Raw genomic sequence first — 23,265 nt, 5'->3', positions numbered from 1 at the left:
CTCAAGGGTACAACAACAAGTGTCCCTCACCTTCTACAGGATTACAAATATTTCACAGGGAAATATTAGAAAAAACAAATGTCAAATAACATAACATTTTAATGTTCTATCCCCTTGTGTTTGTTACTTGAGGATGACGTGATAAATGATTGTATTGTTGACTTTCAAGTGTCGCCCAAAGATAAAATGTAAATTGTGCAAAATAAATTATACCTAGGATTGTATAGAATATTGCTTTTTGATGCTTTGATCCCATGTTTTCGGTCTCAACGTTTATTTTAATTAATTAATTCATTCAATTACTATTTACACTCATTATAATTAGTTTTTATTTTTCAAGTGCAATTTGTTGATCTCTTAATCGTGAATTCAATGTCTATAATTGGCGAGGCTGCAGGGACATCTAGGGCTTAGCAGCTGAATTACAATAGGAAAAAAAGTCTTATAAAATACAGGGTCCTACTTACAGGATGCTGCAAAAATCAAACTAAAGACTTAAAAAAATCATATTTATGGATATAGGCCCTTCCTATCCAGATGCTGTAGCACACAATAACAAATAATTGTTTAAAAAGTATATAGGCCTATATTTTGTAATTTTATCATAAATCACCATTTATTAACCTAACTTAAATGTAATAAGAAATGTAATGTGAAAGATGTAAAAAATAATTTACATCAACATAAGAACATTAAAATGCATCCTGAAATATTAAACTAATTAATACAATAAAGTGCAATAAGTAGTTAATCTCTGAAGATTCAGAAACCATTGTCCCCTATTGGTCAGAAAGAGATTCATACAGATCCAGTGCTTTAATAAAGAAACAATATAATACTACCATCTAGTGTCCACAATATGTATTGTTATTTTTTAAATAAAACCATAACCGTTAGTACTTGTTTCACTGCCTTTCTATATATGAACATTATACAAGTCAGATTTTTATAAATTGTTTAGTTTTTACACAATTGAAAAGAAATGTAATCTTTGAAGCTCAAAAATGTATTGCAGGAATATCCGTACATATTCTAACAAACCCTTAAAAATAAGGGAGATTTTAAAACTGCAGTTATAATACTGGGGCAGACAGTACTGAACTTCCTTTGCAGTTCCTTAGGATTATGTTAATTGCAGTACACATGTACGTTGCCTCAAAATGTGCCTATGCCCCCACCACACCCCCACCACACCCCCACCCCCAGTCTTGCTCCTACATATAAACAAGCAGAGAGAGGATAAACCAAAAACTGATCATTACAGACCTGCAATCATTCATTTATCAATGAATAGATCCAATACCACTTTGGAACAATTTCAGAATCTTGTCCAAAAAAATAAATTAATTAATAAATTTTCCCTAATTTACAATCAAAAGGTTTTGTAGGTTTAAGTTCACCTGAAAAGTTAATTCATTACCTGCCACTTGCAATAATCCGAGGTTACATGCGCCCTTGAGAAAGCAAATAGTACATTGACAAACAGACGTCACTGATATAGCAAACTGCTCAAGCTGGAGTAGATCAGAGAGCACTAAGGGTTTCTAATCCTCAAATCATACTAACATGTACAAAACAAAAATGACACATAGGTGACCCTTGAAAGACCTATAGAAAGAATTTAGGGTTTATTTTGACCAATAAATATCTACTGGATACCAATAGGTACACCATGGGAAAACCATTAAATGAACTTGTATGTTAAAGACAGCATAATTCCTAGACTGATACTTAGTGCCCAGTAAGTGAAAATAACTCAATCATTTCAGCTAGGAAGAGGGAAGTCTGTAGATTTCAGGCAGGTATTCAAATCCTGAAAGGAAATCTGAGGAGAAAAAAAAAAAAAAAAAACGGCTGCTGATATGTAAACATGAAAACCAAGACGAGCAGAGACAAATTAAAGCTTAGAAACTGGTTTATTTCATACAGAGGACAGTAGATCCTTCCTTACTGTAGGAAGAATGACCTACACAACCATACCATGGAAGCAGCTTCTCTAGAATATTTCTACATACAATATGATTAGTGTCTTCAATAAAAACTTTCACAGATGCCTTTACCCAGTAGTCAACAAAAATGCACATTCAGCTGACGTAAATAAATAGAGGCATATATTATTTCCTTAGAATACAATACTTCCTATGCAAGCTTTCACATTGGCTACGTGGCATAAAACTGACCATGTCAAAAACTGACCAGGTCCTGTTTTTTGTACGTGTTGTGTGAAATCTAATCACATTCACTGTAAATCCTCTATTGGTAAACATTGCTTTTATATGATGATTATCCACTTAAAATGAAAATGTTCAGTGTAAACACATGCTTTTCAGTAGCTGTCTTTACTACACCTAAAAGTCATAACACTGGCGTTCAAATACTTAAAATATAGATTATAAATTGTATTTATAAGAATTAAAAACATATATTATAGACAGTTCTTTCAGGTTTTGTTACATTCGGTGTGAAAGCAACTTGACGTAAAAAAAATAAAAAGCCTGACACTGATGTTTTGGTAGGATACGCTCAGTGTGAAAGGTCCTTTAGGCACTAACAATTAAGATTAAAGGTTGCACCAGCAATAAACTGTCAGTCTCTGACCAACCTAGTCCTAATCAGCAAAGGGGAGAAGACTGTGATAGACAACATTTTACAATCACTTTACAAAGCAAGGTACGTACTGTATATGATCACACACAGACTTACGCAATACGCCTTATGCTACTTAAGGATGTACAAATATGATTTACATGAATCCTCTACCATTATCGCGATTCAGAATCGCCAAAAATTCATAAAATTCTATCAAATTTCCCATTCGCTCATTTCAGTTTGTTATATTGATCCCTACAGTTTTCAGACTTAAGTAGCTGTGCGTTAATCACTATACCCAGTCAAAGAGGCTCAAAGCTTCGAAAGAGGAACTCCATTGGGACTAACATAGAGATGCTCTTCCAGAAACATCAAGATCTTCTGCCACGAGTCCTCTTGTGCGTAAGAGTGAGCTTTGGTCTCCCCTCCCCAGAGCAATGATACTGAAGGAAAGAATGAGTTGGGAAAGTAAATGCATTGCTAGAGTAACATTAAGTGTATTTTACCTTCCTTATCCAGCTATATATATTTTTTGGCCCAAATCAAGGTTAAATCAATATCATCGTGTCATGGTGTTTGAAAGAGAAGTTATCCAAACATTCATAATAATAAGTAGACAAAAAGTTAGGAAACGGGGGTGGGGAGAATTCAGGTCTAATCTTACCCTTTGTCCTCTGTGGGAATAACATGAAGTTGCTGGCGCGAGCATGTGGGCTGTACGGAGGCTCTATCAGGTGACCAGCTCCGGGGTAGGACAGGGTTGTCAGCAGATGACGATTGCCTGCCGCCTCCATCATTTTCTCCATCTGGATAAGAGACAGGTCATTTTGTCAGGTATTGCCCTATGAATCAAATGTCTGTGTTCTGGTTTTCAGTGCCATTAATAGGCATACAAGTTAGTATTAGTATCATCATTTATGTACTTAGAAGATGATTGATAGAACTTTTTCCATCACCAGTTATGATTAAAATGAAGATTAAGCTATTTTGCATAAACATAAACTTACTAAATGCAAATTTGTTTCATGGTTCACTTCCGTGTTTACTTAGGAGCCAGATCACTTAATACTCATATTGCAATAATCAAGTTACCTTGGATCGTTTTGTATTAATAAAACACTGGATATTTACATTTTACAAGATTCGTGCATATAAGAAATGGCAGCATAACGCGTACAATAACAAATATATATGAAGGTAATACAGTAACTACATACAATAGTCCAAATACATTAGACCAACCAAATAATAGGCTTATACTTAATTCTACTCCGTGCACACAATGTAAAGTGCATTACTTAGTGATAGAAAATATGGGCTACTCACATCTTCTGCAGATTCAGCAGTGGGCCAGTTCTGATCATCTTCTCCAACAATCAGTAACAGAGGACATTTTATCCTCCCCACCTACAGATTAGAAAACAGAATATCAGAGAAGAACAGTCTAACTAAGGCCACCAGAGAGAAAGGCCTTCAGACCTAAACTATAGTTAATTATATGTACAGAAGTACAGACTGTTGACAATTAAACCAGAATAAAGTGTAAGGGTTGGACACGGAATGGTGCATCATGGTTTAAATTATTATTTTTAAATAATTGCCGATTGTTGTATGATGTATGAATGACCACTGAACTGACCAACGAAGTGTCCCTGACAAAGATTCAGAGTCTGATTAACTGCTCATTGCAGATCATGGAATTGATGATCTTTTCTTTTCAGGTTCCAGATGTACTTTAAATGTTGATGTAAATGAATTATTGAAACATTTAAAAATGTAGTTTAGATCTTTCAAATTACATTCACATCTGGAACATTCAATTTAACACAAAAACAGGTGGTCCGAGCCAAAATGGTCTCTAAACATCTGAAATGTATGAAAATATCTGCTTAACTACCCCCAGTTAAAGTTCTCTTTACAGAAGCATCCTAAAAAGAAACTTCCCAGGATAGCAAAACCCTTATAGGTCCCTTCTTACTTACCTGTACTTTCCGGTTCGCTTCTGTGGGGATTGGCAGAATGAGGTTTCTCCAGATCAAATTATTATTGTCATCAGTCCTTGTCATTCCATTAATATTCCTGAATATACATATAAATAAAATGGTCGAGATAAGGATGGATTATAGAGATATCACAGACTGGTCCATGTTCTCAGCTGGAAATCTTCAAACACATAAACCTTTTTACTTTTTACTGGTCTTAAAGATAAGAACTACACTCATATTGAAACCGTCTTTTTGAAAAAGTCTATAGGTGATAAGTGTTAAAGCAAAAGCAGACTAAACCATTTCATACAGAAAACATGGATAAGATGCAAAACAACTCACATGTTAAATTCATGAAAGGAATTGGAAATTGAGTTCCCAACCAGTTGGACGTGACTCCCACTAATGCACACCAAACACCTGGGCTGAGGGGAAGAAATAGGCATTGTATTGTCAGGATGTAAACATGGGAGAGTGGTCTCAAGCAAGAAGTGACACAAGTCCCAAATGAGAGTGTAGTGGACAACTAAATCGTCAAACAGCTTCAAACAGCTCTGCTGCGGTTTCAGATTAACAGTTCTTTACCTTCATAATACACTCCAGACAGACTCTCCATTTAAAGTCAAACCCCTCTCTTGGTTATTGACATACTAACCCATTTATAGCTGTGGCTATATCCACCTCCTCCCCAGCTAAACCATTAATCAGATCCAGTTAGACTGTTGCATAATTATTAATTTAAATATAAAACAGTTCAGTTGTGTTATTGCACTTGAAACTATAAATAAATAACTCAATAAACAAATACATATATATGTAATATATGGAGAGCCAAGCTCATGCCCTATTAACAGAATGTGAAAGACAGAACTGCATACATAGAGAGTCACTTGTTGAGGTAAGTTTTTACATAGAAATAGAAAGAGAGGCTTTATAGTAAATGAAGAAACATTACAATGCAGTCAATAAACCTTTGTTCTGTAATATGAAACTTGCATAAATGCAGGTTTGCACCCCATACATCCTGCTTGTATTCACATCATAACAATAACAAATTAATTACTATGCATTAATCCCCACCTTCAATCACTTCCTCTTATGTAAATATTCACTCTATTGCAAATGGAAATTAGGTATATTAATGTAAATAAATCTTTCCTACACAAGACATCTGCCTTTGCACTGTTTGTAAAGTTGTATCCACAGACACGTACACAATCATACAGTACAGAAAGCATCTATTAATATCACACTCTGTGATGCTGCAGTAAGGGAGCAGGGACTAAAGCTGTCCCGTCACATGTATATATACACCATTAATACAGTAATTGAATATACCAAAGGAATTAACAGAAAAATCTCATGCATACTAAATGAACCTAAAAGAAGCAAAACAACTTGTCTTAGACCAAGACAGTCTTCAAAGGATTATGGGTTTTGTTAATTGCATTTTTTAAATTTTAAAACAATACCACATTTGAAATGCCCAAGGAATCGCATTCATCTGGTTGCTAATAACTAACCGATCCGACACCATTAACGAAAACGGGGCAAGAGGCTGTAAGAGGCTATTAAATGTTTATGGGGCAACATCAGCTGACATGATGGGAAACATCTCGGACACTTACATTTACTACTTTTGAGTAGACCGTCAACCGTAATGCAATAGAGCTTCCAAAGGATAAACCCAACAAGGCCATTCGATCACTGGCAACCCGCGGATGGTCCTTCAGGATGGTGAAGGCAGTCTTGATGTCAGATGAGAAAAACAAAACTTGTAAATACATCATGATTATTGCAGTGCTTGACCATTTCTCAAACAAATAATTGTGTTAGGTGTGTAATATCAACAAAGCAAAGTTCACAAACTGAAAGCCTGTTGGTGTAAAAGTTTCTTCTGAAAGTTATGGAATTTCCAACAATAATGGCATCTACACAAACACATACAGTCAAAATACTCTAATGTTTAACCAAAAAATTTGACAAAGGTGAAAAAACTAAGTGTTTTAGGATTAATATACATGTAATAAAAACAGACTGCACCCCAAAAGTACATGTCAGAAATGTAATTATGATACAGTTTCTTATATTGATGCAGTTTACAATAATAATCCAGTCTTTAATGCGGATTTAAAGGAAATTAAAGGTTTGCAAAACTATGTACCTCAAAATATTGTTCTTCTAGGCTCTGGGAAGCCCAGGCATTTTGCCCTTCACTGTGGGACAGATACTCCAAAGCCAGAGACGCGTAGCCATGTGATGCAAGGAGAGCAGAGCGGTACTCAACCAGCCCCCCTCCACCGCCCCACATGTCCAGAACCGCAGGAAACGGGCCAGGACCTGCCAGGACATTTCTATCACTCTGTGACCAAATGTTCAAGTAATTAATATGCTAACATTCATAGATAATATACCTGGTGGCACAAAGAGGGTTCCTCGGACTCCACCCTGCCTGATGTCAGTCCTGCAGACGCCTGGTGCCATGTACGAGCGCTCAGTAACAGCACGGGCCAGAGCAGACGCCTCTGTGAATCCATCCCCGATGTGCCCTGTATACACAGCAATGCGCACAACCACTGGGGTGCACACATCTTTCTTTCGAAACCTGAAGGTTGGCGACAATGATCAAAAGTGACTTTCAGACTGCAGAGCTTGAGAAATCATGATGCACCTGCTTTCTCATGTTTACAATTGGCAAGAAATCCCCCATCAAAAGCAATTTAAAAAAACAAATGTGGTTTCTAAGCAGTGACCAGAGCTAAAGAGCCACAGTGCCCATAAAAGGGAATGGCCAGCAGTGAAAGGCAATTATGGACTGGACTCTGAAGTGGAGGGTTCAGTCTCAGGGGTGGGACAATGCTCTTGTACCCTTGAGCAAGGCACTGTACCTACACTGCTTCAGTAAAAACCCAGCTGTATAAATGGGACAATGTATGTAGAAATAATGTGATGTACTGTAACAAATTGCAAGTCGCCCTGGATAAGAGCGTCTGATAAGAAATATAATAAATAAGGAAACTAAAATGCAGCAGTTGTGTTCAAAAATATGGTATACACACACATTTTCATTTCCATTTAAACTGAACACCAAGTGCCAGTACTTGTCCGTATAATTATAGATGAAGATAAGATGGAGTGAGCAAGAGAAAAAGCCATTTTCAAATTTCCATTGGGACAAGATCACCAGAAGAGTCTTGACACAGGCACTGTCAGGCTCAATACTATTAGATGTTTAGGCAGTTTTACCTAAGTCCTGGTCTACTTCCAGGCACTGGCTTCATACTCCACAGCAGACCCATGGGCTCAAGGCCATCATATGAGCCTCCTAGACTCACATCTTCAGCAACTTAAAAATTAATAAAAAATGCATTAATCATATTGCTAAGAAATACAAGCTCATACCCAATCAGTAGGGTATTACGTGACATGCTTTCTAAGGCTGCACTTCATTCCTACCCATGCATGGCAATGTAATTTGCTTAATTAAACCAAGTTGTGCAAAATACATTTTACCCATTATTGTACTGCATACCAACTGTATATTTCTGCATGAGTTAGCTCAATAAAATGTGTTTTGATTGGGATGTTCTTGACTCCATTTTTAAGTCTTGTGTGGTTTATTTGAATGTAATTCATTCAATTACCATTTGTACTAATCATAATTAGTCAGTATGTTCATGTTTCAGTGTACAGGGTCTCATTTCCAGGTCATGCCATCAAAGCTTCTTATTTCATCAATAGGAATCCATTCTGTACCTTCTGTCCTTCTTTGGTCTGTTTTCCCATGTTCACTTTCAGTGATGTCACAAACTTTTGTCATTGTATCCCTCTATTTGTTTTGCTGCTTCTTATTATTCAAAGCATACATCTTTCCTTGCTTCTTTGTGTGGTTTCCAGTTTCTGTAACCTTTATGCATTTAGTGATCAGGTTCAGAGCCATAAATGAGCACTGTAGTATGTATTGATCAAATGTTTCTCACTTCATGGAAATGTTCCCATTTCCACTCTTTTTTTTATTTCTTCCAGAAGATCTCCATGGATGCTGATATATTGTCCTAGCTGGACAATGTCCGACTTCAAGTATCTTTTGAGCTACTTCAGTTATCTTCATTTTACCAAACCTCTTGAACTGGACTATATATACACATCATAATTGTTCAAATGGCTTCAGAATGTAGTTTTTCCAACTTTACAATAAAAGTGTAGATTTGTTTTCAATTCTAGAACATCACTCTTTGCTATATTTTATAGACAAGTACATTTATAATTGCATATATATTGAGAAGAGGTCATACCTCATACAAGGTCATACCTTTCACTGTCCCTTTACCGTCACTGACATAGTGCCCAAATGCCTCCCAGAAGTCACTGTCCTCGGACTGAGTCAGAGAGTGCAGGGTGACGGCTTGTCCTGGCAGTAAATTCTTCACAGTGATTTGAAACTTCTCATCTATGAGTCCTCTTGAGGGCTGCATGGTGATCAGGGGACAGGAACCCTTTCCAGCCATGGTGGTTATTAGCCTACAATATTTGACCATATGCGTAGAAGAAGGAAAGCACATAAAAACATTAGGCAATAATAATAGTAATAATAGTGTGCATGGACTCAAAGAATGTTGACCTCGTTAGATGAATTAACTCACAGTTTAAATTGTTGAAACAAAAAGTTTCAAAAAGAAAACAAACTTGCGGTGATATGGAAATTATGTAATTACAAAGTAAACAGATTTACGAGAATAGCAACATAAATCGGAAGTGAAGATTAATACTCACTCTGATCAGAAGAAGCCATAAAATGAAATGTATCAAATACCACAACTTGTAAATGCAAGAATGAGAATTTCACTAGAATTTCTTACCTTTTGTAGTTGTTTAAACCCGCAACAAAGCGGGGATACAGTAGTATCCGAGCTCCATTCATAAACATGCCGACGCGCATGCAACGCTGCAATGTAGCCAAGATCCTAGCAGTACTAGTTTCCTGTTTGAGTAGCGCAGATATCCGCAGTTGGGATCGCTGCAATCTGCAGATCTGCGCAAAACTCTGCAGAGCTGCGCTCCCGTGCTGCTGTTCCGCACAGATCTGCGCAATTCCTCCAATCCCAGTGCTGCAGTCGCGCAACTGGGAGAGCAGAGCTGTCTTCACAGCACATCTTTGGAAAGATTACTATAGCGTCCGAAATGCAAAGTTACACGTCTCGGGTAAGGTAATGCACACAAGCACACTAATCGATGCTCTTTCTGTCGTGAGGCAGATATTCATCCTATAACACTTAGACATAAAACATTTACATTCAAACGTATGCACACACATGCATTTGTGTGTATGTATATGTGTGTACTTTAAAATATGATATCACTCCAGTGATACGATTACAACGTAGCCATAGTTGTGAATATATGTAGCAAAGATGGAAGATTAGGTTTGTCCCTCTCGCGTTGCCGTAGATATATGTTAAATTCGTGTATCTATATCGATCAAAGTTCACGAAATTGTGCGGGAGACAGAGCCCGTTTGCAACACCCATCATGTGCTTATACTGTTGCATGCAGTGCTGGGCTTTGTGTTCGTGCAGGTTTCCCCACTGATGCAGATCACTAAAATGGAAAAGTAAGGATTGTTGTTTTCATCTTACCGCTTCCAAACGACCGACCCTGTCTGTCCGAGTTCCAGCGCCTCCTCGCCTATGACGTAACCGCTTTTCTAAGAGCACAATACTCGGTTTGTTCTGTACAGGGTTTAGCTAGAATGGATTAGATTCATTAGCTCAACCATACACAGTAAAAACAGAATAAATAGATGGCAGCACAGCTTAATACAGCACTGAGAGAGGGATAGAATCAATATTCCACATGTATGCACCCCTATAATGAAACCTAATGCAATACAATTTCAATTAAACATTTTAAGAAATTAAAATATCTACCATATCCTGTGCATAAAAATTGAGTGTCGGCTCCCCAACTGAATGAATATTCATAGATTATTATTATTATAGGATTAATGTTCAGTCACTTACACTATTACACCATATCAAATCAGCATTTATTTAACAAAGCAGCTTTTAGCCTACATACATTTTGATTAGCAATTACCTTTAGAAAAGTATCTACTTTCACAAGCACAGTTGTTAAAAAGTGCACAAACATTTTACAAATCAAAGTATCTCACTGACTTACTGTGTTCTATTTCGGCAGCTCAACTTCATTACACAAATAATAGATCGATTTATTGGGATCTTATATGTTTGACGTGTTTTGTTAAATCTCCTCTAACAAACCACATGCACAGTCTATGGATGGAGTGATACTTATATTTTTATTCACAGTTCCACATATTCAAAAGTGCTACTATTATCCTTATTTTAAATCCCAAAATAAAAATGATAGTGAAATGTTGTGGCTAACATCTACATTAAGCAACAAGCTGACATATAAATCAGGTTCTTCAAAATCATATGATGTTTGCAGATCAAATGGCTTGAAAAAGGCAAATCATCGATTTTGTTCTTGTTAATCTCTGATGAGAAATGAATGAAATTGTTCAACAGAAGAAAGCGTTTCAAATTCATGTGCCACTTAAAAATATTAATCAGTTTCTTGAACAATTTCAGTTATTTTACTAAACACTGTCTCATATTTTTATACAAATCAGAAAGCCTGTCTGATATTCTGTCCCTGCTTATAATTTCACAATTGGCTAAATCATTTAAAGCGTTTCTTTTAAGGGGTTCAGATTCAATATTCTTTATTGGCAATATGCCACGGGCTGTTGTTTTCTCAGGCTGGCACATTTGTTTTTTTTAATTGGGCTACTTTTAAATTACTTTGGGATAGAACTATAGCAGATATCTGTAAACCCTCACACCCCTTCATTTAAATGACTGTGCCCTTGAGGTCGTTGCACCTGAATAACTACAGTGACATCAAAGTCCATTGTGCCTTAACTCTTTTAACTGGAATATCCAGACTTTTAGGATTGACTATGTTTGTCTCTCTGACTTTGTTAAATCAAATACGTATATGCAGCTATTAAAATGGTTATATGTTTCTTAGCATTATTTTAACACTTGCCAAAGTTTGTTCAGGGGAATTAATCAAATGTCAGTTTGATTTATTTGAAGACACAGAATCTATGTAGCTGATCTGATTAGTATCACAAAACGTAGGTGGTAGATCCAATCAGCTTGTGTATTTCTTCTGGTTTGTTCTTCAGCTGATATCTACACTATGCACACTACACCTCATGTTTTGCTTTTCTATATGTACTAACTCAGTGGTCATATTGCAGGTCAATAACAGCAATGGCTGGAAAGGGTTCCTGTCCCCTGATCACCATACAGCCCTCAAGAGGACTCATAGATGAGAAGTTTCAAATCACTGTGAAGAATTTACTGCCAGGACAAGCCGTCACCCTGCACTCTCTGACTCAGTCCGAGGACAGTGACTTCTGGGAGGCATTTGGGCACTATGTCAGTGACGGTAAAGGGACAGTGAAAGGTATGACCTTGTGTTTACCTTTTTTCAATATATGCAGTTATAAAATTAATAACAATACATGTGACTGGCATTAACTCTACTGGCACTATATGTAACCACATTTTAGATCAATTAATCCGTGCATAGTTGACTTTACTAATGATTAAATTGATTTCTGGGATGTAAATCTCTCGACTGTGGTCTGCTAATTTACAGCCAATGACTAAAAATAAATGTACACTGTTATCTTCACAGTACAGCCTTGTGCCCAATAAACAGAGAAGATTAGGAAAAAACGCTTCTTCTCACTCAGTAAAAGCCCACAGAGACTTGTTTGCTTATTATATTTTTTACTGATTGTATTATTTCACTCTGTAAAGTTATGAATTGTTTATTATGTAAAGTATAGCTTGCCCTGGATAAGGGCATCTGCTAATAAATAAACCAAGGAATGGATGAATAGATTAATTAATAAATACGAAGCACTGTAACATGAAGCCCCTGCTTTTGTTTCTTGTAGTCGCTGAAGATGTGAGTCTAGGAGGCTCGTATGATGGCCTTGAGCCCATGGGTCTGCTGTGGAGTATGAAGCCAGCACCTGGAAGTAGACCAGGACTTAGGTAAACTTCACTGTCAGCTTGAATGGAGTAGGAGCACAATAACATGAATTCACTTTAATTGAATTATTGCATTTAATGATGTTACTCTGGAAGGAATGGTAATGAGATCACATTACACCAGTTTTCGAGTGGATAAAATCTGTAGAGAAATATTTGCTGTCCTAGAACTCAATGCCTCATGCATACAGTGTACTTACAGACAGGTGACAAATTAAAGGAAAAAACAACATAAAGTGTCTCGGTAAGGTGTTGGGCACCACGAGCCAGAACATCTTCAATGCTCTCGGCACAGATTCTACGAGTCTCTGACTCTACTGGAGGGATGAACACCATTCTTCCAAAAGATATTCCCTCATTTGGTGTTTCGATGATGGTGGTGGAGAGCGACACAATCTCCCATAGGTGTTCAATTGGTTTTAGATGTGGTGACTGTGAAGGCCATAACATATGATTCACATCATTTTCATACTCATCACACCATTCAGTGCCCCCTCGTGTCCTGTGGATGTGCATTGTCATCCTGGAAGAGACCACTCCCATCAGGATAGAAATGTGTCACCATAGGATAAAGGTGATCACTCAGAATAACTTTGTAATGATTTGCAGTGACCCTTCCCTCTAAGGGGACAAGTGAACACAAACCATGCCAGGAAAATGCCCCCCACAGCATAACAGAGCCTCCTGACCCCCTCACTGTAGGGGTCCAGCAGTCAGGCCTGTCCCGCTCTCTTGGTGTCCCACACATGCACTTGCCCACTTGTCGAGAATATGGTGAAGGATGACTCATCTGACCAGATCACTTTTTTCGAACATCTCTGTAGACCAGTACCTATGGTTTTTCCACCACTGAACCCTCACATGTGCATTTGTCTTTGTAATGAGGGGTTTATGCACTGCAGCCCTACTATATTACCCCTCTCTGTGTCATTCTCGACGGACTGTTCTTGCTGACACAGTCTGATCACGTCCTGCATAGACAATCTCAGTCACCTGGGAAAGAGCTGCTCTTCTGTTTCTCCTTACATGAGCATCACGGTCATCGACTGTGCACTTTCAACCACAATTTCCAACCCTATTTACTGATGTACTTCACATAGATCTAAATACAGATGTAACTTTAGTCACTGTTCCCATTGAAACACTAGTCAGTTGAGCGTCTTTGTGACTGAACCTCCTGCCATTCGTGCCCCAATAATGACCCCACTTTCACAGTCACTCAGATCCTTTCCTCTTGCCACCTTGATCCAAAATCGAGGTCAACTGGACCTGCTCAGCATTGTTATACACGCCACAGAGCATGATAGGATTTTAATTGCTTAATTGTATCATGCAGTACACCGTTTGGAGGCATCTGCATTCGTTATGTTCCTCCACTCATTTATTCAGGATTTTCCTTTAATTTGTCAGCCGTCTATATGTAGGCATTTATAGCACCTTTATTATACCCTTCATTTCCTAACCTCTGTATTATTCATGCCTGTTCTATAAGAGTTAAATCTGCTGTGAAATCTGTTATGCAGTGTTATTTACAGTCAATATGTACAGTATTTTCATTTTGTGATTTCTCATTGACGTTTGATTAGCCAAATACATTCTATCCCAGTTGTTTTTACACTATATGCAAAATGTTTTTATTTTTATTGTTTTCGCTTTTGCATAACACAACCCTCTAAATAGGGAATTCCATACATAATTAATAATGCTTTGCATTTGTTAGTGACTTTCATGAAACGGCAGCGTTTTCATGTTTATAAAACTGCTCTTCCTATCATTACTTTTACGCACTTCTTCAGGTTCAGAAAGACAGATGTGTGCACCCCAGTGGTTGTGCGCATTGCTGTGTATACAGGGCACATCGGGGATGGATTCACAGAGGCGTCTGCTCTGGCCCATGCTGTTACTGAGCGCTCGTACATGGCACCAGGCGTCCGCAGGACTGACATCAGGCAGAGTGGAGTCCGAGGAACCCTCTTTGTGCCACTAGGTAATTAATAATAATTACAATAATAAAATTTGATTATTTGAACATTTGGTCACAGAGTGATAGAAATGTCCTGGCAGGTCCTGGCCCGTTTCCTGCTGTTCTGGACATGTGGGGTGGTGGAGGGGGGCTGGTTGAGTACCGCTCTGCTCTCCTCGCATCTCATGGCTACGTGTCTCTGGCTTTGGACTATTATTCCACACAAGTCATGGAAAAATCTCCTGACAACGACCCCTCTCTTGGATATGAGTATTTTGAGGTAAATCCCTAAAAAGGAAAAATCAGGACAATCTTTGAATAAGGGCAGGGAACCAACCTGTATGTGTTGCAGTTATGTTCCAGTAAGCTTTCCCAAATCAGACCACTAGTCCTAGTCCTGTGCTGTCTTCTCCATTTGTAATTCTTGAATTGTACTCTGTATTGATTTGTAATACTGCACTGGTGTAATGCTTGTGTAAATTGTACATCACCCTGGATAAGGACGTCTGCCAAGAAATTAAAATTAAGTCATGAGGAGGGCGGGATTCCTTCCAGCACAGAGGAACTGATTGGGCATCTTGGTTTGAAGGTCCAGTGACTGATAAGTGGGAGATCACAGGGAAGAGAACTGGAGTACAAATGTTATGATAATATGTAACACATTTGTTGATGTGATATATTGTAATTGTTGTACTTGTTTTTGCATCAGACAGCCTTCACCATCCTTCAGGACCATCCACAGGTAGCCAGTGATCGAGTGGCTTTGCTTGGCTTATGTTTTGGAACAGCTGTTGCTCTACGGGTGACTGCATATTCAGCTGTAATAAATGTAAGACATTGTGTGTACAGTGGAAGTGGTCTTTTACTCATGTTAACCACAGAACAAATCAGGCAGAGTGCATTACCTGTATCAGTGGGATTGTGCTTCATTGAATCTCTGCTCTCCCTCAGCCCAGATGTGTGGTGTGCATCAGTGGCAGCCATGTTCAACCTGTAAAGGAACCAATTTCCAGTATCAGGGCAGAGATGCAAAAGTAAGTCACTTTATAGCTTATCTGTAGTGCTTTGGTTCAATTTGTTTACTGTCTAGTCAATCATCATGTTGACTTAAGCTGAGAATAATATGATATTTTAAAAACAAAATCATCAGGGTTTATACATTATATGTGGTATCAGGTATAGTAGGATTAATTAACACCTAGGAGCAAATGCAAATGCAAGCAGATACTGAATTAGTTGATTTATAAACCAGTATTTGTATCGTTGTTTAAGATTAAATTACAAAAATTAAGTTGGAAATAAAGATAATATATACATAAAACATGTTATGACTGCTACCATTCCAAATTAATGAAATGAGCTTGCATTCAATATGTACACACTTCTAATAAAGTAAAATGTCACTGAGGCCTAGACCAATCAAACATTGAACTACCAGCAAAACTCACAAGTTACAAACCTGTGTCATGTGGTAGTAGTGGCTTCTAAGAATATATTATATTTGTTTTAAATTTTCAGTCAAGGATTTGATAGGGTCTAGACCTAAGAATCGTTCAGTTTCATACATGTATAGTTTAAACAAATACATATTTGATGAGCATTGTATATCTCACACTTTATTTTTCAGAAATTATTATAAGTTTCGCTGTGATCAGAATAATCATTTGATCACAAGGGATATGTTTTTGCCAGTCCCTCCAGATCCAAGCAAGAAAGTGGATGTAAGTATTTCTGACCCACAGCGTGTTTATTGTAGGAATTCATTAACTTTGAGTCACTGTGCTAATGATAACTAGGGCTGTCCTGAAGTGTCCGGAACACATTACCGAACGAAAGTTCAAAGCTTCATTGGTGCTTATTTGCATACTTATCAATGTTGTCACATTAGCTTCTAGTATATAGATTTGAATGAACATTCTACTTTAATCCATATAAGCAAAATAAAACATCCCCTAGTAGTTTAAAATACATTTTCTCGAACAGTAATCATGTTTTTATTATTTTATACAACCACATGGTTTATGAGCTTGCATGAAACATGTTAACCTTCCAGTAAAAGCATGTTACATATGTCACTGCACATACAGTATAAGTATGTTAACTTTGGAATTTGTATTGTATTCAATACAGAAAAGTGTCGGAAATAATGAATCGGTGTAAAACTCTTGATGAATAAAACCTAGTGTTCAGTAATATTAAAAAAGACAACTATACTGAAAGTAGGAACTACTAACCTTAACATCTGGGTTAACTACAGTTCACACCTGCCTAAAACGTTTGCACAATACTGTATAATAAAAATACTCCCTTCTACAGTTCTGAGTTTGTCAACATTATATTTTTCTGTATATTATTATTAATAATATAATGGGTCAGTTACAACGAACTTGGTTAGTACGGAGCTCTGTACTGTACGGGATCATCTCCAGTGCGCTGCTTTCAGTTATAGTCAAGTTACTCATTAAGCCTAATAAATAATGCATTTAAACTTATGTTGGTTAAATGATCCCAGAGCTTTCTTGTTCCACATTTTCGGTAGCAAACTGACATTAAGCTTTTGTGGGTCTTCTGTGCATTCAGCAAAACAGTCCAACAGCACATGTTTTTCCTAACATTTGTTTTGTTTTACGTGTCCATGATATTGCACAACAACAATAAGAAACAATAAGCAGTATAACGCAGGGGTCCACAGGCATGCTGGCAAATGAGGGATAGTGCTCTTTCAGAAGAAGAAAAATGTTATCAGTGTAATCGTATATTTTCAAAATACATTGTTTAAATTAATTTGGTCCAGTGCCCGCTTACATGACAGTGGCAATTGAGGTGCTTTATATTATGGTTTCTAACATAGTTATATCCAGCCACTTGTATTTAAGTAATAGGCAGTATACAAATCAAATGTTTTAATTTAGACAGTGGGACATGGTTTATTATTGACCCAACTCATCATTGCGGGTGCAACAACAAATGGTTTTATTTATTACTACAGCACACACAGGTCTCAGGGACTGAACACACTCGCACACTGACTCGTTCTTCCGCCTCCCTTCACCTTGTATGCCCTCTTTCTACACTCCTCCCCACCGCACTGCCATTCACCACATTAACACTTAGGATGTGGTGGCACACTACAGTATTCAAACATTGTCAATTTCTAAGAGAAATAAATCAATGTCATTGTCCCGTGACCAACGAACCTTCGAACTTTCGAAGACAGCCCTAGATTTTACATACATTGTTTTTGTTTTTTGATCTGTAGGTGGGGAGGTTAAAATGTCCTCTTTTACTGATTGTTGGAGAAGATGATCAGAGCTGGCCCACTGCTGAATCTGCAGAAGATGTGAGGACAGGAACTGTCTTACTTCTATTAAAATATTGATTTACATCTACTAAAAGAAAAAAAAATGAAAGCAGTGACAAACACACATATACAAGCACACACAATGGAAAACATGCTAACTGTACAAGTGCACCATCGTCCTCTGTTACAGATAGAGAAAATGATGGAGACGGCAGGGAATCGTCATCTGTTGACAACCCTGTCCTACCCTGGAGCCGGTCACCTGATAGAGCCTCCGTACAGCCCACACGCTTACGCCAGCAAAATGATTGTAGACCAAATAAAGATTAAAGGTATATTTACCCCAATATTTAATCTTAAAAGCACCCTGTGAGCACCCACACCAGAGATGCTGAAGATGACAGAGTTTACATTCTGATCTCTTTCCTTGACGTTTGTACCTGTAGGCACTAGAGAAGCTGCTGTGTTGATTTGTGGATGAAAAGCCATTACTTTCCTCCCTCACTATTATGATGGACCCCGAGTTACTGACTGTACATTTACTCGGTGTATGACTTAGTCTGAGTGGCATTGGCATTGATCACAAAGACGGGGGAAATGGCTCATCAGCTGTACCTTCATGGATCTGTCGTGCAACATGTTACACAATGGCAAATAAATACCTACAATACTATAGAAATAAGATGCTGATAAAGATGTAGATTTTTCCACTTAAAGAAATACCTGAATACTATCATTGGATATAATCTTTGCTGGTCTTTCTTTCAGTCACCATGCTTTGGGGCGGGGAGACCAAACTGCATTCTCACGCACAGGAAGACTCGTGGCAGAAGATCTTGGCATTTCTGGATCAGCATCTTTATTGCAGTCCCGGCACAAGCTCTCATTTGTAGCTATAGTACATCTCAGTGATACCTGAATGTATTCATTTACTATAATGTTAGCATCAATAACACAAGTGTAGATGTGTAGAAAAGGAGTTGCCTCCTCATATATTGATCGCCTTGATCAAGGAAAACTAAAAGCTGATTTAAAGAAAATTCAAGTGTACTACAAATAAATCAACATTTGAAGACAATGTATGACTAGATGCCATTCTGTATATGAATAACGTGCTTCATAATGTACTTGCATTGGAAGTAAACCCAACCAAGCATCAGTAGTTATTAATTTCAGAGTGAAACAAGAGTCAGACTTTCTCAAGTTTGAAACTTACATGTTTCTGCAGCAATTAACAAGACTGTTACAGTTTAAACACAGAACGGGGAATACGTCATTTTGAACTTTTGCTGTGATCTTTCTTTGTTTTATATGGGCGCTGTGTGTGTCTGCCTCTCTCTGTGTCTTGGGAAGTGTGTAGCAGAGTTCTCAGGTAAATACAATTATTTTGATAACAAACCTGCCTGTTGCTCGGGAGCATATATTAATGAAACAGCAGCGTATAGTACAGGATATATTAGACAGACATCGACCTTGTGTTTTATCCAACCATGTTGACGCATAAGCAGTTAACTGCTGGACCATTTTCATAAAACGTCAGTGAAGTTAGGAGTACTAATACGCATCAGTGACAGTGTGTTTGTAGTAGTTTTGATCGCTTGCACTTAGTTACAAGGTCATCGCCCTCTCTCTCTCACAGTCATCTCCACTTCTTCTTTAAAACTGCTGTCTGATGGTGAGCTGAGGCTGCGGACAATGTCACTGCAGCTTGTTTCCTCCATCTGCTTGGTACTGCCTCTCTGCTTGTGATACTGGTTATGTCACGGTCTCCCCTGCTCCTACCTTAGTTCACCACCAGAGGTCTCCCTCTCCCGAATACTAATCTAGAGCTTCTTTCCTCTATCCAGCACAACCAGTTTCTCCACATTCTTTCCCTCCAGGTGCACCTGTTCTGTCTTCCTCTTTTACCATTGGCTAATCACTCCTTCACCTAGTTCAAACCCTCTCCCCTACATAGTATTTAAACCCCTCTGTTTCCCAGCATCATCGTGAAGTCTTGCATTCTCTCCTGAATCAATTCCGAGCATTGTTTCTTGAGTGCCTTACCGTGTATATTGACCTCTTTTTTCCCTCTCTCATTTACCCCTTTTCGGATCTCCCCACTAGCCTGTTCGCTTGATCGATTGACCTGGACTGACCCCGTTTACTCTCTATCGTTTATCGGATTATCTGCTTCAACTCTAAGCCTGCACTTGGATCCTTTCCTTTGGTCCTTGAGGATGTTACAGGTTACTTATATTCCTTCCCCACAAACCTCTTTCCTCCTGGAACCTCTCCAGCCTTTCCAACTCTCTCAAACTACTTCTTCAACTTTTCATGTTCTTCCTGCTGTTTTGTTAATATTGCTCATTCTGATCCAGATTTTGTAATCCCCTTTCCTGCAATCCAGGATCACAGTAATCTTGCTGATTCTGTTCCGTTTTATCAGAAAATAATCAGATCATCATTCTGATCCAGATACCACAAGATCAAGAATCCTGATTTGAATATGCCTCTGTTTAGCATGTTAGGCCATAAAGACATGAGTGAACTGTAACACAGTTTGTATGTTACTTTTATTCACATATACATAACTGTAATGTATAAGATAACTTACAGACAACATTCAACTCTCAAATGCATAACAAAATAATGAACTGTCTCCAATGACATAGTAAAATACCACTGTGAACGGCAGAGCAAGTGAAACTACTGTAGAAGAAAGACCACCAAAGACCACAGTGAGTCAAAATACCCTCAAACAGGGAACAAGCCACACAAACGAGGAGAATTCACAGATATCATTCTTGACATCATTGGTAGACCAAGATCTCAGGCTCTGCATGCCATTTAATCTGTCTCACAAGAAGGTGAGTCAGGGCTTTGTGGGACTGAGAATGATGGTAAGGATTCTGGTCCCCTTAATGAGTCAGAAGACCTCCCGTGGCACACCACAACAATCCCCACAGGTAGAACCACCCCCAAAAAGAAGAAAACATGTTGAGAAAAACAACAATAATGATGCTTATGGAGAACTTGTGACAAGGGAATCTGAAAAAGCTGAAAAACAGATTAGTCTAGCTGAAGAGCTAATCAAGCTGACCTTTCTCCAACAGAAAGATGCAGAATTGCACATTCATCTTCTCCAAAAACAACTGCAAGATGCTGGGGTTAATTTTTCCAATGAAGAACTTTAGACAATTAGTTTTTTGCAGCTATTATTTTCCATTGCTTACATTTTACATTTTCTGTTTATATATTGAGTCATTTGTTAATTATTGGAACATCTTATTTCTTGTGTCAATTTAATAAAATGTAAACATTAAGTACTGTTATTGATTTATAGTCAAGTGGTTTATCTTTCCCAAGATTCCCCACTGTAATAACATCACAATATGTGTCTAAATCCACCTTGAATCCACCCTTCCAGTGCGATCAAGATGATCCTGATTTTCAGGATCAAAACTATCCTTATGTCACCCTTGAGTTCTGAAAAAACCCAAAACACCTTTTAAGCTTGATTAATGGTAGGATTGGATTACCAGATCCAAATCCCAATCTCAAAGATCAGAATCTCCTTTTTAAAGTTTGAAATACCCAATTATCCAATGTAATCCAATCCAAATACTTAAATCTTATCAGAAAAGTTTTGAAAAACTGGGCCCTGCTCACAAGCAAGCCGACAAATAAGAAAATGGTAATTAATTCTGTCCCAGTTAAACTATCCCACGTACATTGAAGTTCAATTCTTTCACCTACGATAATATTGTAATGACCCCTGGGGGTGGGGGTAATTACTCAAGTAATAAAATGCAGAACAAAAACATTTTCCAAAACAACTGCGTTTTTACTGGCAGATCAGGGGTCCGTTCTTCGTACGTGGTTTAACAAATCCAGGCTAAATTGATTGAACCCTTGATACAATATAATATTTATAACATTTCTTAATTCGTAGAAATGCACTGCAACCTTATGATTTGTTTAAATTACTGTTATGCTTATTCTGTTAAATATTTTGAGGAATAGGGGATTGTTGGGGTAAAATTGCCCCCTATGTATTGTATATACCCACTGTATAACTGTTATAAAATATAAGAAACTTTCCAGTAAGTTACTAGTTAAAACGTCTTTGCAATAATGTTTTTCCTGCTCAGACAATTTCTGCTGCCGTGGCCATTCTTTGGGTAGCGAACCAATCTATCTATAATACGTTCTAATCAGCACAGTGTGTACTGAGTCCTTTATATCAATGCCTCTCTTTCTGGACTAATTACAAAGAATACCTTATGAAATATTGTTTCCTGTGTCTCGGAACTGCCCCGGGACATATGCCAAGAAAATATCATCCAGGTTCAGGACGGCCCCGAAACTCCTGTGAAATACCGCTTGTAAATGTATAAAAGGCTGTGCGAAACTTTCAATATACTGAAGAGAAACAAACCGGCTTTTTGTGTCTGTGACTTTTCCTTCCCGAGCGCTCGTCTCCTGCTAAGAGTCTCCACTGTTGCTGGAAGCGCTGACTGGGGTGCCTGATTCACTGGGATCCGAAGGGCTGCTTCAACTGAAGTGTTGTACCTTAACAACTTGCATTTGTTCTTGGGTGAAGAAAGAAAAGGAGGAATATTAACCTATTAATACTGAAATCTTCAACAAAAAAGCTTTATGGTTTTGTTTTTTCAATATCATGTTATTATCTGCACTAAACAATCTCAACTGAAGCACTACAGATAAGCTATAAGGTGACTTACTTCTTCAACTCTGGTTCCTTTACAGGTTGAACATGGCTGCCACTGATGCACACCACACATCTGGAGAGCTGAGATTCAGTGAAGCAAAATCACAATAATACAAATTATGTAATAACACTGACGTTTACAAAAGGAGTGAAAAATGATTGTCATCTCAAGTCAGAGTGGTCAACATGAATAAAAGACCACTTCCACTGTACACACACACACGATTCACCCTTACTGGATTGCAATATGTTTTTAGAAAGATTTGCCATCAACAACATGTGTTACAGCTGAATATACAGCCATCCGTAGAGCAACTGAGGTCCCGAAAGATGAAGCAAGCAAAGCCACTCGATCACTGGCTACCTGTGGATGGTCTTGAAGGATGGTGAAGGCTGTCTGATGCAAAAAACAAAGAGAAACACAGCAAGCATTCACCGTAGTTGCATGGTTGAAATCTCGTTGCGATGTGGATCAACAAGACAATAACTACTATTCATCGTCGTTTTCATCGTGATTAATCGATGTAGAAATGTACGTTCCTTTCAGGTTGAAAAAATAAATAAATAAAGTGAAAAGTGTAGATAAACACAGAACCCCCTGAAACAATGTCATTTAT

The 23,265-nt window shown here is 37.9% G+C and overlaps 2 protein-coding genes across 4 annotated transcripts; one reads left to right on the top strand and one right to left on the bottom strand.

Annotated features, from left to right (window-relative positions):
* Positions 1-1,897: 1,897 nt before the first annotated feature.
* LOC136771282 (acyl-coenzyme A thioesterase 1) lies at positions 1,898-10,297 on the bottom strand. 2 transcript variants are annotated; one of them, XM_066723470.1, is made up of 11 exons: positions 10,211-10,297; positions 8,887-9,095; positions 7,821-7,920; positions 6,989-7,179; positions 6,739-6,914; positions 6,203-6,322; positions 4,917-4,999; positions 4,572-4,668; positions 3,916-3,996; positions 3,254-3,395; positions 1,898-3,032 (listed from the first exon to the last, which is right to left on the bottom strand). In XM_066723470.1, the coding sequence occupies exons 2-11, from the start codon at positions 9,080-9,082 to the stop codon at positions 2,902-2,904; spliced, it is 1,317 nt and encodes a 438-aa protein (XP_066579567.1). In that variant the 5' UTR covers positions 9,083-9,095; positions 10,211-10,297; the 3' UTR covers positions 1,898-2,901. The 2 variants fall into 2 exon arrangements, with proteins under 2 accessions (XP_066579567.1, XP_066579566.1); XM_066723469.1 differs by lacking the exon at positions 10,211-10,297 and adding an exon at positions 9,434-10,064.
* Positions 10,087-19,012, top strand: LOC136771284 (acyl-coenzyme A thioesterase 1-like). 2 transcript variants are annotated; one of them, XM_066723471.1, is made up of 11 exons: positions 10,087-10,185; positions 11,866-12,074; positions 12,574-12,673; positions 14,467-14,657; positions 14,735-14,913; positions 15,343-15,462; positions 15,585-15,667; positions 16,261-16,354; positions 17,893-17,973; positions 18,125-18,266; positions 18,703-19,012. In XM_066723471.1, exons 1-11 carry the CDS (start codon positions 10,163-10,165, stop codon positions 18,825-18,827), a joined length of 1,347 nt encoding a protein of 448 aa, XP_066579568.1. In that variant the 5' UTR covers positions 10,087-10,162; the 3' UTR covers positions 18,828-19,012. The 2 variants fall into 2 exon arrangements, with proteins under 2 accessions (XP_066579568.1, XP_066579569.1); XM_066723472.1 differs by lacking the exon at positions 10,087-10,185 and adding an exon at positions 11,578-11,739.
* The last annotated feature ends 4,253 nt before the right edge of the window (positions 19,013-23,265 follow it).

The sequence above is a fragment of the Amia ocellicauda genome, chromosome 15 (assembly GCF_036373705.1).
Source record: "Amia ocellicauda isolate fAmiCal2 chromosome 15, fAmiCal2.hap1, whole genome shotgun sequence".
NCBI classification, from domain to species: domain Eukaryota; kingdom Metazoa; phylum Chordata; class Actinopteri; order Amiiformes; family Amiidae; genus Amia; species Amia ocellicauda.
The sequence above is the reverse complement of the archived record's forward strand: the minus strand, read 5'-3'. Positions and strand labels throughout refer to the sequence as shown.

Coding starts and splice junctions, on each gene's coding strand:
- LOC136771282 (XM_066723469.1), bottom strand. CDS start 9,513: ATGCGCGTCGGCATGTTTATGAATGGAGCTCGGATACTACTGTATCCC. Junction 7,180..7,820: donor GGAAGTAGACCAGGACTTAG/GTAAAACTGCCT, acceptor GCCAACCTTCAG/GTTTCGAAAGAAAGATGTGT. Junction 3,396..3,915: donor CTGCTGAATCTGCAGAAGAT/GTGAGTAGCCCA, acceptor TCTCTTATCCAG/ATGGAGAAAATGATGGAGGC.
- LOC136771284 (XM_066723471.1), top strand. CDS start 10,163: ATGCAGATCACTAAAATGGAAAA. Junction 12,075..12,573: donor CGGTAAAGGGACAGTGAAAG/GTATGACCTTGT, acceptor TGTTTCTTGTAG/TCGCTGAAGATGTGAGTCTA. Junction 15,668..16,260: donor ATCAGGGCAGAGATGCAAAA/GTAAGTCACTTT, acceptor TTTATTTTTCAG/AAATTATTATAAGTTTCGCT.